The sequence below is a fragment of the Odontomachus brunneus genome, unplaced genomic scaffold (assembly GCF_010583005.1).
Source record: "Odontomachus brunneus isolate Ranch 3 - 2012 unplaced genomic scaffold, Obru_v1 Obru_scaffold_001, whole genome shotgun sequence".
Lineage (NCBI taxonomy): Eukaryota > Metazoa > Arthropoda > Insecta > Hymenoptera > Formicidae > Odontomachus > Odontomachus brunneus.
The window spans coordinates 5,358,825-5,374,881 of record NW_022639451.1 but is presented as its reverse complement, the minus strand read 5'-3'; the positions used below and the strand labels follow the sequence as shown (position 1 = coordinate 5,374,881).

The 16,057-nt window shown below is 46.8% G+C and overlaps 2 protein-coding genes across 7 annotated transcripts in view; one reads left to right on the top strand and one right to left on the bottom strand.

Annotated features, from left to right (window-relative positions):
• LOC116840370 (protein disabled) overlaps positions 1–15,064 on the top strand; it is an 18,771-nt gene extending 3,707 nt beyond the window's left edge. For 2 of the 6 annotated variants that reach the window (XM_032807008.1, XM_032807028.1), the window contains exons 2-8: positions 1,573–1,787; positions 2,050–2,193; positions 5,474–5,626; positions 6,315–6,563; positions 6,859–7,116; positions 7,403–10,947; positions 11,743–15,064. In XM_032807008.1, the coding sequence (XP_032662899.1) occupies positions 1,573–1,787; positions 2,050–2,193; positions 5,474–5,626; positions 6,315–6,563; positions 6,859–7,116; positions 7,403–10,947; positions 11,743–12,583 (5,405 nt within the window). In that variant the 3' untranslated portion in view covers positions 12,584–15,064. Of the gene's footprint in view, positions 1–119; positions 1,055–1,572; positions 1,788–2,049; positions 2,194–5,473; positions 5,627–6,314; positions 6,564–6,858; positions 7,117–7,402; positions 10,948–11,742 lie in introns of those variants that run through there. The other 4 variants (XM_032806992.1, XM_032806999.1, XM_032807018.1 and 1 more) reach the window with 4 other exon arrangements.
• Positions 1–16,057, bottom strand: part of LOC116840405 (protein cueball) — a 79,134-nt gene that overhangs the window by 23,773 nt on the left and 39,304 nt on the right. The window lies entirely within an intron of this gene.

Sequence of the window (16,057 nt, the reverse complement as noted above, 5' to 3'; positions counted from 1 at the left end):
TATATATATATATATATATATATATATATATATATATATATATATAAATTATTTCTGCAGAACTAAAATAGCATTTAATAGAGAAATAAGGCTATTAAGAATTAAGATACATACTTAGATACACGTTTAGTTAAAATACTTAGTACATATAATTTTGTTGACATTACCATGTTTTCAGTTGTATCAAGTACTTGTATTAATGACAAAGTAAAAAAAAAACACATATAGAAGCGATTAAATTAAGTTTTTTAGTCGCAGTTACTAAACATCTGGTTGATCCTATTTTAACCAAATTTTGACCCGGTGTACCTAATTTTCCTTTCGACAATAAAATCTTTTTTTTTTCAGTGTATAATTTTCAATGATTCCTCTCCCCCTTCTCGCCAGCTCCACACATTTGTGAAGGTAACCTTCCGTTTTGCAGACGGATGTCAGCGCATGTAGACGCGGGTATCGTTATCGCAGCCAGCGAATAGATATCGACCGTATTATCGTGTTCCGTTCCGAACGATTAATTTGGACGCCGGTCTTCGCTGACGGGATCGTTCCGCGAGGTACTCGAGCGTGCTTCTCTCATTTTATAGTCCCGCCGGTCAAATTGGTCGCGCGACCGATCGATGTCGGTTTAATGCATTCGAACCTATCGCCGTCGGATCACTCTCTTCGAACCCCTGCGGCTTCAAATACGATAATTCGATCCGCCGGCCGTCTCCTTCGTGAGAGCTCACTGAGCGGGGCCCACACGCCGTGACATTACAATGAACCGCTCTTCTGTCCCTAGGTACTCGCATTTTCGCGTTACTTCCGCGACGGTTCATCTTGCGGACGGAGAACGACACGCGGAGAGAACGACTGTAAGCTCGTTCGCACCGCCGACCAATTCCGTCCGACAAAACTTGGTTTGACTGAAGGCTGAAGTCTTTATTAATAATCTTCATTATTGCTTAACAATCGCAGTCGATGACTAAACTTTTGACTCAGACCATACTTAGTCTGACAAGGAAGGTTTGGCAAGCTGTGAATTCTATACCATCTGAAACTTTGCAGGAAGAGGGTACACGTGATATAGCTATTTTTTGTCTTGGTCGAGATCAGCCATGATAATCAATTGTGATAAAAAAATTGAAGAAAAAATAACTCTCAAACGTCAGAAATTATTTTTTATCGTAATGTTACAGAGGAAATGAGATAAAAAATAAAACTCCCAAAGTGATGAAAATAAAATGCTAATTAAAAGGAATAAAGAAATAGAGAAATTATAAAATGCGATATTAAATTTTGTAGTTAATATTCCTTCAACATTTCTTATCGTTTTAAAGATTAAAACAATATGAATAATCATATTTTTCTTAAAAATTTTCATTCTCATTATTATTTTTTTCGACCAAACAAGAAAATAGCGATGTCACTATATTTCTGCAAAGTTCCCGATTTTTCCGAATTTGTGGATTGCTGAATTTTTCTGGTAAAATTATGAAGCAGATAAAAGATTTATTTGTCGGGGAGTTATAGTAAACTCCCTCGAGAGAGACCGAAATACGCCCGATGAAATAACCAACTTCTCTCTTCTAGTCAAGAATGACCCAACCCGCTTTCTTGGGGAGGGCGTGTCATTCAAGGCGAAGCTGATCGGTATCTTGGAGGTGTCGGAAGCACGCGGCGACCGAATGTGCCAGGCGGCCTTGGCTGACCTGAAGATGGCGATTCGCGCCGCGGGGGAGCACAAGCAACGAATCGCCGTTCAGGTCAGCATAGACGGGCTTCGTTTGAGGGACGAGAAGACGGGGGTGAGTTCGCTCAGATATATCGTAAACCACGAAATTGAAAATTCTAGCTCTAGAAATAGATCTTTCCTTTCGACAATCGCGTGTATCTTTCGTTCGGCCAATGTGGCACACGTTTCTCGCGATAATAGAATGCTGCTTGCAAACCGTAGAGTCTTAATTTTTGCAACGAACTATCACATTGAAACATAGTTGTTGCACGAAAGGAGAACGAATTGATTAGTGATGTAACTCATAGCTATATATCCTTATTGATCCTTCGCAGGACTGCCTGTACCATCATCCAGTCCACAAAATATCGTTCATAGCTCAGGATATGAGCGACTCGAGAGCCTTTGGTTACATTTTCGGCTCTCCGGACACGGGGCACCGGTTCTTCGGCATTAAGACTGACAAGGCAGCGAGTCAGGTGAGTTGCATTATCTCGTTGCGTTATTTCGCTGCTAAACCGAGAATACGTCCCCGTCTAATGCACGGTGAACAAAAATACGCCGGATGTGCAGAACGACGCAATCCTCTCGTTCGCGATTGTCACACCTCCGCGCACGTGCGCGTCGCTTTTAAAGCTTCCACCGTATCGCTCTCGGCGAACGTACGAAAATCTAATCAAGGTACGAGCTGCAAGGGGCGGCCGGCTATCGAATTGATTTCGCAGCTCGAGGGCGCGTTATCGGGGGCACGCACGAGCGATTACAATTTCGCGGCGGTACGCGTTCCTACGTCTGCGAGCTCGGTTAAAGTGTGTCAATTATCGGGAACGGGGTTGTGTCGTAGAGAGAGAGAGAGAGAGGGGAGAAAGAGAGAGAGGGAGGAAAATAGTGAGAGGGAGATGAGGATAGGGAAGATAGGGGGAGAGAGAAAGAGAACAGAGTTAGAGGGAGTCTAGAATGATATTTGCCCAATCCGAGAAGCAATATCGACCCCGGCGACCGTAATCCCGGACGCGTATGTAAATAATTGCATTACATCGTTCGGCTCGCCGAACGACGCCGAGTCCGATGACGCCGTCCCCTCGTTTCGCCGCGGGAGATTGTTGCCGGATTGTTCACGGTTCGCCTCGCGTCCGCGTTCAAAGGGGATCGGCCCAGCAACTTCTTGATATTCAAATCCGCCGATATCCCACTTTTGTACTTGAACACCGCGCGATTTAGCCGCGTTGAGTGGTCTCGCGTACGTATCCCTTTGATACCGTGCACTTCCTCCTCATGTGTCGACGTGAGAGAGCGAAGACCGCGCGAGATCAGAACGTGTAGAATGTGTTTTCGATCGCGCGGTTTGTTGGTCAAAATCGCGTGGTATCACCGATGTCTGCCCGGTCCGATTCACTGGGGAAATATAGGGAAGCTTTTCTTCCTTCATTTCTTTTGACAGACTTGTCTCATGCAACTTCATCTGTCCCGATGCACCTCGTCAGGTAGAATAGTTCCGTGAGTTCAACGACGCGGCATTATCCACGCGGTAACGTATTAGCGCGCTCGCGGGCAGCTTTCAGACAAGACGCGAAGCTGAGACACGATGCGGCGAACACAATGGAAGTTTACGACAGTTAATTAGCCACGATTAAGTCGCAGAATATGTTTAACTGCGTTACGCGCAAAAGAGAAGGAGGGAGGGAAGGAAGAGAGAGAGAGAGAGAGAGGGAGTGAGGGGGAGAGAGAGAGAGAGAGAAAGAGAGAGACTTTCGCTCTCGATCGGGCACAATTGCCGGGCCCTCAACTCGCAACTCAATAGCGGCGATTATCGCGCGAGAATGAAATCAGCCGGGTAGCTCGCGCGACAGGTGGCAAATTAATTCAACAACCTTACGCCTTCATTCAATTTCCAAGTTTAATTTCTGTGCTCGGCTCCTGTAAACGACTCGGTAATCCTCCTCGCCCGTATATACAGTGGTCGCGTTTGACGCGCTGCTGGAGGTTTCAACTGGCGCGGAATCGCGGCAAACAGAGGGGTTGCTTGTCGTGTTGGAGAGGAGAGGGAGAGGGGGGGAGGCAAGGGCGAGAACAGAACGAACGGTAGGAGCAGGCTTTCGGAAATTACCGCCATCGGGCGTGGTCGGTGTTCCCGGTTTTTTTCCTTTCCGAAGAGGAGGAATATTGATGCGGATTTACGTGGAAGTTCTCGAGAATCTTAGAGATTCCAAGAGGATACCTTTAATTAAGATACAGGAGAAAATCTTATGTTTTCTCCTTGTACTTTTCCGCCAAGGTTATCATACATACTCATAAGAATTTCGCGAGAGAGAAAAAAATACGATATCCGGAAAAACTTATTGATATCTCACAAGTGATTTCTTAAAAAATAACGCACTGAAGGACAAAATATCTAAGGAATAAAAGATATTTATTTGGTGAGTACCAATAACGTATTAATATATACAGGGTGTCCCATACTCTCCTTCTCACATTAAGTGGGAATGTAGAACGGGTTGAGGTGAACATAAAAGTCCTATACCGTTTTGCGATATTCGCAATAATAGTCGAGATATTAATTTTAAAAAATTGGTGAATGATCACGCGCGATATAGTAGATGAGCTGCAGTGGCGCCGTCTGCCGTTGTATATTTATAATACATTAAGTCAAACTGAACAAAAAAGTCCTCTACCATTTTGCAAATGACCACACAGATTTTTAGATATTAAAGAAATTTTGTGCATTATGATACACAATCATATATGTAACAATTTTCTTTAATATCTAAAAATCTATGTGGTCATTTGCAAAATGTAGAGGATTTTTTTGTTCATCTTGACTTAATGTATAAATATACATACAACGGCAGACGGCACCACTGCAGCTCATCTACCAGATCGCGCGTGATCATCCACCAATCTTCTTTAATTAATATCTCGACTATTGTTGCGAATATCGCAAAACGGTATAGGACTTTTATGTTCACCTCAACCCGTTCTACATTCCCACTTAATATGAGAAGGAGAGTATGGGACACCCTGTATAAAAAAAAATGTTTTTGCATAGAAGAAAATATACATTTTCTCAAGACTTTTGGCTCCTTGCCGCGGAATTCTTGATTGATGAAGTCAGGAGCGAGAAAATGCACGCTAAAAGTTTTTGCAAAATAACGCTAAAGTAAAGAGATGTATTCATATAAAATGATACTTCGACATGTCATACAACTCTCCTGTCTAACCTATCTTTTCTCATGATTTTGTCACATTAATTTGACGGTTATTTATTGATTATTAAAACAAAAGGAAAGTGTTCGGACTATTTTACGGGTCGATCGATTGCAAATATCATTTTGTAAACATATCATTTTATTTTATTTATCGTATTTAAAAATGTTCTCACTTCAGATGTCATAAACCAAGATGATCGCGGCAAAAATCCACGAGCCTTAAAACTTTTTTCGCAAAAGCCATTCTATGTTCAAATAAAAAAATGTTTATTCTATGTTCAAATAAAAAAAATGTTTATTCTATGTTCAAATAAAAAAATGTTTATTCTATGTTCAAATAAAAAAATATGTTTAAATGAATGTTATTAATACTCATCGAATAAATATTTTTTGTTTTCTAGATATCTTTTTCTCTCACACACTTAAATATTGTGATTTTTCGCAACATTTTCTCGAGGAAAAATTTCGAAGAATATCTTATCTCGAATATGCGAGATAGGCAAGCTCGTATTGACACGACGCAGAAATGACAAGGAGAAATTTTATTCGATAGGTGGTGATAGCGATGCGAGACTTGTTTCAAGTAGTGTTCGAGCTGAAGAAGAAGGAGATCGAGCTGGCGAAACAGCACATAGAGCAGAATGCCATTAACGCAATTAAATTCCATACCGGCGGTATTTTCGTTGAGCCGGCGCCCGACACCAAGGTAAGTTCGGTCCCTCGGAATAACTGCCGCGGTCGAGATATTCACCGGCTAAACTGTCCTCAGGCTCAGGGTTCTCCCTGCTTGTCTTTTTTTTTTATTTGCTTTCACGTTCTTCCTGTCGCACGGCTCAAGTATCATTGTCCATCGTTCATTGCCATAAACACCGGTTAACTTTGACCGACCCCGCGTTTCTTCCTAGAGAAACAGAACCAGAGAGGCAGATAGTTCATTAATGTCCTGGAGCATATGTCCTGCATAAGTGAAACATATTAACATTTTGACGATAGTGTAAATTTTGCAAAAAATAAAGAGAGAGAACGTTGAACGATAGAGAGAAGGAAAGAAGGACAAGTTGAGCTTGAATGAACTACTGTCTGTTCTGCCTAAGGAAGAAACACCGGTGAATCGGAGCTGAGCGTAAAACTCCGGCCGGTTAAAGTTAACTCCAACCGATGTTTGCGGAAACGACTTCTAAGAGAAGTCAGTTAACGCTAATCGCACTTGATCGTAATTATCTGTCTCGCTGTCTACGCGACTGTAGTCGGCGCGACGCGATCTCAGCGGGTGAACAGTGAATCGGTTAAACTACGGTACGAGACGAGACGTGACGTGCTACATTCCGCGCGATGCAAACGCAGGATGTAAACTGTTAAATGCCAGACGCGTTGTGTAACGCGATTTGTCGCAGGGCGCAGCGGGCACGGAGTCCTCGTTTCATCGAATTCGTACGAACAACTGCGAGATCGAGAAGTCCGCCGATCGCAAAAACGAGTCGCAAAGCGGCGTGATTGCGGATTTGCTGGATCTGCAGTTCGAACTGAACTCGCTGCAGCAGGGCATCCATCAGATGGACAAAATTACGCCGGAAAATCCTGTGCCGTCTACCGACGATCTGTTCGAGACCGATCCTTTCGGTGATTCATTCGCGAACATGAAGGTATTGCGACACGCAAACGTCTTCTTCATCTAACACGCAAATAGACGAGATTGTGATCTTAGTGTCGATGGCGGAGAATCATTCTTTTTTTTTCCATCATTGCATGAGGAGCTGGCTTCGCAGACGACCGAGTCCGTTTTTCTCAGGAATTGCGAGACTTCCGTCGACACAAACATACGACGGTCAAATAAGAATTTCTACCAAAACTTTCGCACGCGAATTGACCCGATCGTCTCTGAAACTAGACGCCTCATATGTACCCAATTTCAAACGCGTGCCTCTGCACTTGTTGTAGCTTCAAGAGACAGTTCGCCCGATATTGCCGCCGCCGCCCTCCTCAACGAAGAGAGGACACCTGGAGCGACAGCACACCGTGCCGGCGCCGCCGGCATCCGCTACTTCTAGTCCGGCGACGACGCTAGTTAGCAAAACGCCGCCGCCGCAGAGCACGATTCACTGGTTCGACAAGGAGACCGAGAATCTCTTCGACAACGAGCTCGCGAATCTGTCTAAAGACTCGACGACGCCGAAGAAGGATCAGGAGGACGTAAGTGTAAGTCCAGAATTGAGATCTCTTAAGAGTACATAAGTATACTTATTTCTTATAAAAGCAACCGTCACCGTTATCATTATTTAAGAAATAATTAGAATCACTACGCTAAGAAAATATTATAGTAAAAATAACTGTAATAAAATTACAGTTCTTTTCACAGTATCTTTCGCTATACTGAAGCAATAGTATAAATTATTATAAAAATCCTAAATTTGACGATATAAAAAAACCTTTAAGTAATTTACTAACGTCACCTAACACGTGTCGTCTGCTTCTCACGTTGCAGAGTTCGGTAGAGACCACGCCGCGCAACAATCAGACGAAGAGCCCACAGATCGACGTGTTCACGGAGCTGGATCCCCTCGGGACCGGCTTGATCAGGCCCTACGTGGACAAGAAGGATTTCTTTCAGAATCTGAAGAATCCACCGAAGAAGGTCCTCAAGGATCTGGTTTCCACGAGTTCCAGCGACAGCTTTCCGACAAACTTCAACATCACCACCACAAGCAGCTCCTTAGACTCGACGAAGGTCCAGCAGAGTGAGCTGACCACGAGGGACAGTGAGGAGAGCAACTTCGCCAACTTTGACCGTTTCGACGAGAACGAGGCGAGTCAGAGCACGTCGGAGCAGATCGAGTCGCCGCCGAAGAAAGAGATCGCCGCGAGGTCGACGCATCATCAGCCACTTTCGGTGTCCCTCCCGCCGGAGGAGACGTCATTATCCAAAAGCACTATCACCGCCGCGGCCATCACTACTACTACTACCACTACTGCTACCACTACTACTACCACCACTATTACCACTACCACTACTACTACCACCACCACTACCACTACCACTACTACCGTTATGTCCACGAACGCTTCCACGAGCAGCTCGATTCTACGAAGCATGGATAGGGACTCGACGGAATCGACGCATACGTTAGTGAAACTGCCTAGCCCTAAGAAGTATCTCCAGTCTGTGCGGAAGCGAGACTTTGACATTGATCTGCCAGCCGGCAAGATGACGCAGTCGATGGACAGCAAACCGTTCCCGGTGGACTTCTCCACGACGAACGAATCGCCAGCGTCGCCGCTGAGGTCTTGCTCATCGGACGCGAACTCGCGCCTCTCCAGCTCGAGTGCGGAGCTGGATCTGGCGCCGGAGCCACCACCCAGAGACGCAGCCGGCATCTTGATCAACCCGCCGCCATTGCCGCCGAAGAAGCAAGGCGCCCGAGGAGGAATGAGACCACCGCCTAGACCTCCGTATGGGGGCGGTGGACACTGTCACTACGGCTTCCCAGAGCGCGAAGCCTCGCCATCACCTACAAGGATCGCGTCCGACAGGAGTAAGAGTCCGTCGAAGGACATGAAGAGCCAATTTGACGATAATTTTAACCCACCCACGCAGGTGGCCGGTCGATCAGACTTTGTCGGTACGATGACCACTTCAGCCTTCGAGGACTCATTCATCTCAATGATACCACACGCGACATACACGTCATTATCTTCGCTCTTTACCAGCACTGGTCTTCGCCACTCTTCACCTGCCCCAATGGAATCGAAGAAGACGACGAAGCCGTCGCTGGACATCACGCTTAGTCAGCTAACGTCATCGAACTTGGAAGAATTGGCTTCTAGTCTCGGCATGTCTGTTCAGGAGTTGACAAACTTGACCTTGCAGCAGCTCACGGAATGCCTGGCGAGTTTGTCGATGAAGGAGGAGGCCACTGGAGACACGGAAGAAAGTGTCATGTCGCAGTCGATGACAGCGACCACGACCAGAGAGCAAGACATTCCAGTTAGACCCATGCTGTCGACGTCTTCGACGTTATCGTCATCGAGGCCGCTGGAAACGACAACTTTCACATCTTCGGAGCCCTTCAAGTCTAGCTACGAACCGGAACCGAAGCAAGACACCACGTACGACAAATACGCGGTCTTCCGGGAGTTGTTGGAAATGGAGCAGATGGAGCAGCAGAAAGAGGAGGCAAAGATGGAGGAGACGGTCATGAAAGAGGAAGAGCCCAACGAAGAACGAACTCCTGACGAAGTGGAAATTCAGGCGGAAATACAGGCTGCGGAGAATACTTCAGACTCCTTAGCCTCTCTGGTGAACTTAACCGTCAAGTTACCTCCTAATGGCGAAGATCTCTTAAAAGAAGAACCTGTGGGAAGACTCGTCGACGAGACAAGCGACTCTCTCGGAGGCTCGATAATGGAGAAGGAGATATCGATAGAAATGGAAGACAGAGATATGGAGAAGGAGAACGAGGCGACGGCGGACGCGGACGTCACGTCTGATTCTTCTACGGTTCAACAAACGGAGATAGACGTCGAAGACGACACAGAGAAAACGCATACGATAATGGAGGTAGAAGAGAAAGCAGAGAGTTTGGAGAAAGGCAGTGACGCGAATGGTACATCCGACAAAGTCAGCTCAGACATCCTCAGTGAAGAGACGAACGGCTCTTCCGTGGCTGAGAAGTCCTCCGAGGTTAAGTCTTCGACGTCGACGTCGAGCGACAGGTACGCCGCTCTGCGGGAAATCATCGGTGAACCGGAGCCGCCGGTGAGAAAAGACGACGAGGAGATGATGAATTCAGCTCGAGCGTCGCCGGTGATACTACCGCAGTCGGCTCAGCCGAAAAGCTTGGCCGAGGGGGAGCTGTTGAATCTATTCCCGGACAACTTGCCGCCGCCGTCGATTATACCAACAAGGAAGATCGATGATTTGAAGGCCGTGGCGATGGACATCTTCGAAGAAATCAAGATGCTGAACACCGGCACACATCGCGCTAAGGATACCAAGCCGCCAACGACGTCGGGCTTCGAGGACATGTTCTGCCCGTTCACGGAGACGTCGTCGAAGTCCGACAAGGACGACGGCAAAGAGGATGGTAACTGGGCGAAATTTGACACGAGTATCTTCGGTTCGGACAGATCGTCCTGCGAAGGGCAACGCTCGATAGGCGGTACTTCGCCGTGGTCACCTGATGGCAAGGACTTCCACCGGGAAGTGCCGTTCAAAGGCGGCAGCGGCTATCGCCATTCCGGTGACAGCGACAACGAATGGAAAGACGAAGAGGAAAGCGAGGAGAGTAACGGTAGAGTGCGCGGAGACACCAGATACTGGTCCGGCTCGCGATACCCGCGTTTCGACCCGCCGGAAGAGAGGCCTTTCTACGAAGAGGGCGACAAGCGGGATCGCAGCTTTCGCGAGAGGATGAGCAGGAAGTCGCGCGCGGCACCGTGGACAAAGAGTACCGCTCACCGACCACGTGATCCTTCGCCGTGGCACGAAGAGGGTCAATGGGAAGACGAGCCGAGGCGGTATCCGCATAGGAAAGTACCCTACAAGGACGATGAGGACCAGTACGAGGCGCACTGGAAGTGCAGGCCGAAACCACAAGGTCGTTGTAATTGGAGTCATGACGTTCATGGCTCCTATTACGACGACGAGCGCAAACGGAAGCTGATGCTGTGGAACGAGGAGCTGGAACGTTTCGGTAGCCAAGAAAGTATGGGCTACGACGAGGAGGATAGATGGAGCAGAAGAAGATACGAAAGGCGAAGGTGGGAGGAGGATCCTAGATTCTGGACGAGAAGAGGACCACCCGATGCCGACTATGCGATGAGAGACGCGTACTACTATTATCGCGACAGACCTCACGACTACCCGTCCACTTGGGATGAGGAGTATGGTCCAGAGCGTCCAGGAGACGACTCGCCTAGGTATAATCCGGCTGGCAGGAAAAGACATTGGCCAAAGAGACCCAACAGCGCGAACGAGGGTCGCAATTCCGACATGGTATACGCGGATCCGCGCAAATTTGGCGCTTCCAGGTCAGTGTTGTCAGTTTCGGCTATACTCGAATACCCGAATACAGGATTATTTCAGATATTACTGATTATCGCTCGCGTGCGCGATTTTTTTAACAATAAGAAATAATGAACGAATGCATAAAAACAGAATGTTTCAATATCTAGACATTCTAAAGTGTTCGTTCTGATTGCTAAAATCTTCCAATCCAATATCCGGGTTATCATACAAATAAAAATTTTTAATCTCTGTCTGTAACTATTCCATGATAATGACTATGATAAAAGAAATTTATGAAGAACTTATCAACTACATATATTTTTATATACTAGCTTTTATAATTTTATTATAACTAATTCGCAATTGATTTGAACAATCACCAAATTTGACCATTCTCAGATAACGAGTAACACATGCATGAATTGTGTATGCATGAATTGATACAAATGGCTGAATTTAATAGTTAACATTATAATAGAACTCCGGGAGAAAAAGATCACATATGAATTTTGTCTATATATGGCCATGTATAATCATCCATAATCATATTAGTTCATAACGAAACAATAGGAACAGAAACATTCGAGATTGTGTCTGGATATAGGAACATGGTCGGGAATCAGTACTTTCATTTTTCAAGAAATCAATGGGTTTGTGCAGATTATTGATTTTTCTAACGAACTAATGGATTGCTCGTAACTACTCACTACCTAGGTACTCGCTATAATCCCTATATATCCCTATATATATTGGAAAGCCGAGTATTATTCAGGTAGGCAGGCACAAAGATCCAAGTTGTAACGACAACACTGCTTCAGGTCCGAGTGCAGCGACAACGATTCGGACCCATACCTGGGCCTCCGGTCTTCCCAACGCTCCCGGAGCCGTGAGAGCTACTGGGGCAGCGATCAAGAGTACGACAGCTGGGTGGAACGGCCGTACTGGTCGGAGGGTCCGGATTCCAAGAGCGAGACGCTCCATCGCAAGAGGATAGCAAGGCACAAAACGCGACCGAGCCAAAAGACACAGAGCCCGTTCGAGGACGACTTCGCGCAGAGCGTCGAGCACGTGGAGCCGGCAGCGGCCGGCCCGGTCGAACCGTTGGCACCGGTAGACACGCGTATACGACCGGAGGCCGCCGATCAGAAGCGTGAACCGCCACCGCCCAGTCCTTCGTCTGGCATCAGATGTCCGAAGGATCATCTGAGGAGAGACATCAGCAGGGAGTACAGCAAGCGATCGAGCTACTTCGAGGACGACCTCACGCCGACGGCGAGCGCCTCCAGCGACGCTTCCGACCGGCAAAGATTATCCGCCGATCTGAAAGCCACGCCGGAGGAGCTGCCGTGCGACACGAAGGAGCCGCAGCAGCCGATCGACGGGTTCGTCTCCGAAGACAGCGGTCGCGACTCCTTCTTTAACGGCGACCTGAGGTTCGACGACGACGCCTTTGTCTTCAAGTCCGAGCTGGAGGACAACGTGCCGGACCATCGTGCTACCACGTTGCCGTTGAAGAATTCCAGGCAGAAATACGGGCCGGGGAACAATAATAACAATAACAAGGGCAGCAGGGGCGATCAGTACATCAGAAAGTCGGAATCGGTCAACATCTTCGCGCGCGAGAGCGACCCGTTCGACGGCGACGATTTCTTCAACTGATTCCCCGACATTCCATGACGGCGACGAGCGACTAGGGGCGGAAGAGAAGGTCGCTGAAAACCCCGCGCTGAGCGCACGGTGACGGATCGACACCAATCGACACGTTGGGACTTCCGGTCGACTGAGGCTCGGCTACCGGGACGTTTCCGTCGCGCGCTCGGAACGTTTACGTCGGCGGATCGTGAAGGAACGGTGAAGCCTCGCTACAGCAATACTTCGAACGCGGCTAAAGCAATTTTAACGTAGCGAAATTGACGGAGGAACGTTGCGCGTTGTCCGCACGTCCTCGGAAGTATTGTTAATAGTGAACTTTCGCCGCGCTTGTCTCGCATCACGAAACCCATCGTTTTTCTGGAGATTTGTTCAAGTCCGTCGATTTGATATTTTTACGATATACACTTTGTTGTAAAACCTCATATTGGATTCGTTTAGAGCATCCACGCGTTTCGCCCTGAAGTAGGATCATTTCAGTTTCGTGGAAGGAGCCAAAAACGTCAGTCTTAAATCTGTCGTTGAAAGTCGACGGTTGTTCAGAGGATATTTCGTTGGAGATTGCTGACTATGAGATTACTCCGACACACAGCCGTTTCCGAAAGAACTAGTCACTGTTTTAACGAATTTGTATATATTATAGTTGATGTTAGGATATTATCGATCTTTCTCTCTTTCTCTGTCTGTCTGTCTGTTTCTCTCTCTCTCTCTTTCTTCCTCTCTCTCTCTCTCTCTCTCTCTCTCTCTCTCTCTCTCTCTCTATCTATCTATCTATCTATCTATCTATCTATCTCTCTCTTTCTCTGTACGCAAAGAGATTCACATGATTTCCCACGATTATACATTGCGTGATTGTTAGCTGTCGTTTAATTTCACACGATCGTGTAACGCGACAGCGACGCGGTCGCCTCGCCGCGGCAACGTTAGCTCGCGAATGCCGATCGATTTGTAACTGTCTGAACGAACGATTCTAGTCACTTATGCGTAACCGTTGCGTCGGGAGCTTCGCGAGAGAGGCCGGTCAAACCACCGCTACTAACCGATAGCGCGCGTATTGGGGAAATCAAAACATGATTTTTATACATTTTTAACTAGCATGAATCGATTATATACTTTTTGCATTAGGCATTCGCACACGTCACCGACGACGACGTGCATTCTTCTGCAAGCTCCCCCTTCCGGATTCGCCGTTCGATTACGCCGCTCTCACGCGCGCGAGAGAGAGAGACCTCGAAGAAGGTGGAATTATACGTTCACACACGCCGTTACTTTGTGTTCGCCGTATTTGAGCGTCTAGTCGGCCAAGCCGAGGCATTTTTATGCGAGTGAGACCGGATCGGAGGGAAAAGTTTCGTCCGCGAAGCTGTGTCACACGACACGACGGTTTTGCCCGATATGCAAATGTCGCAAGTCATTTTGCGGCTTGAATGTGCGTTGAATGTCCCGTTTCTCTGAGACGACAAATTGCCTCCCAGCGAGTGTAAAACAGAACGCGCGAGCATTCACGTCGACTTTTCGTGCACAACACACGTGTTTCAAGCTACAAAGATCTATAAGCAGATACTTCTCCTGTCCAATCCGGATTTACGTGCTGGACGCGTCGTTTGTCGAGGCTCATTGCAATTTCCCCGCTCCTCTACCCGCATGATTTCGACCGACGAGTATTTTACACTAGTCACACCGAACCATTCAGCGATCACGTCGACATTTTACACTGTGTATGTATTTATGTAATAATAGTGGTAAATTATTTATCATCGTTTAATAATTACCCGACACTTGTAATTGCGATCACGCGTCGGAGTGATAACGACAATACCGCTTTTCAATGGCAATTCGAACAGTCCCGAGTCCCAACATCCGTGAAATTCGTTAGTACGGCGGACGATCAATTATACATTGTGCAAATAATCGTGCAAATCCAAATCCCGCTGTTTTTACATGCGACTTTTTGAGGGATCGTGTAGATATTTGTCCTGCGATGGTCGACGACGGAAAGAAATCGGTGGAGACTGTACAAAATAAGAAAAAAAAAAACAGAAAAAATGGAATAACGAAAAAGAAGACACGTGTCTACGACGATGCGTGGCGTGTCTTCGACAAGCTGAACGATAATAATTACAAAAACAATAATTTGGAGGTTTTAAGGCTTTTCAACGCTCTGTGTACACGCGAAAGCTTTCCTGTCGAGAATCGCTCCCCGAAAACGATAAGTAATCGAGCCTAAGATCGCGTATTAGTCTCTCTGTGTCACGCTAATGACACGAGAGAAAACTCACCTCGTAATTTGAAGGAGAATCTACTAGAGCGAAAGGTGGTAGATTTGATTTGCAAAGAGGTGACTATCTTTTCTGATGGCAAGCGGATAAGATCGATGTATGTGATGATTACTTTCGCGACGATTAGGTATGTTCCTTTTCTTTTTTCCTCTTTGGAATATTTCATTTAAGTACCCAATTATGATACAATAAATCTTTGCCATACGTGAAACTGCCTGCTTTGTGGGGAGTCCTGCTTGATTAACTTTCGCTTAACAGCTGCCGAGCAAGATGGAAATCACGTAAGTACTCGAAGCGCGTCTTCAATCTCTATCGATTAAAAGAGAGATCATTCACCCACACGATGGGAAACGTACCTTGGATCGCTCATCGAAATTTGATACGATCGCGTTATTAGTTATACCACAGAAATAGCTTATCGTTCAACAATTAGGAGATCAAGAAGAGGTTTTCAGAAGGTCGACTCAGAGGGCTGTAGATAGGCTTGTGGTAGCATTTTGCAACCTCCTATATGTGTCGCGCTTTCGCGAGATTCTCTAATGAGGATCTTTCGCGATTAACGAAGGCAATCCGACAAGTAATGTAGCCGTCGGTCAGGTGGCGACGTCGTCATCGTCATCGATGCCGCCAACGGCTCTTCGAACGGCACATCCTTACCGCGTGCGTGTACCGCCACCCTGTTTCTTGATTCGGCCGCGCACAATGCACAATAAAAGAGCATTAGATCGCCGGCTTTGTCGAGAGCGGCTGGCACGACTTCTCGCAACAATGGTCTCCACTCGGCCGCGGTGCTCGAAACACCTGGCAAACAAGGAAACAATGCGCCGCACGAGCCGCACTTCGACGGGATTTCGCGCATTTGGGGTGCGCGCACGCTAACAAATTATCACCCCCGCTCCCCCGCCTTGCTATACTCGCCCTTGTCTCATTCTCTTTCTCCCTCATTCTACGTCTTCCTCGCGCTCTTCACCCTCCGTCGTTTGATGTTCGCGATTAAGTGCGCAGTACGCAGTACAAAAATATTATTGAGCATTCCATATGAAAAATTTTCATTTCTGAAGAAACTGTCATTTGTGTCGTACATTCTAAAATAATGATTTGTTTTATGAGCTCTTGAAGCGATCGTCGGATGATTGATCGGCTTTTCTGGAGGAAAGAAACGAATTCTGAGTTTCTGCGGATAACTTTCCTATGACATTCCCGA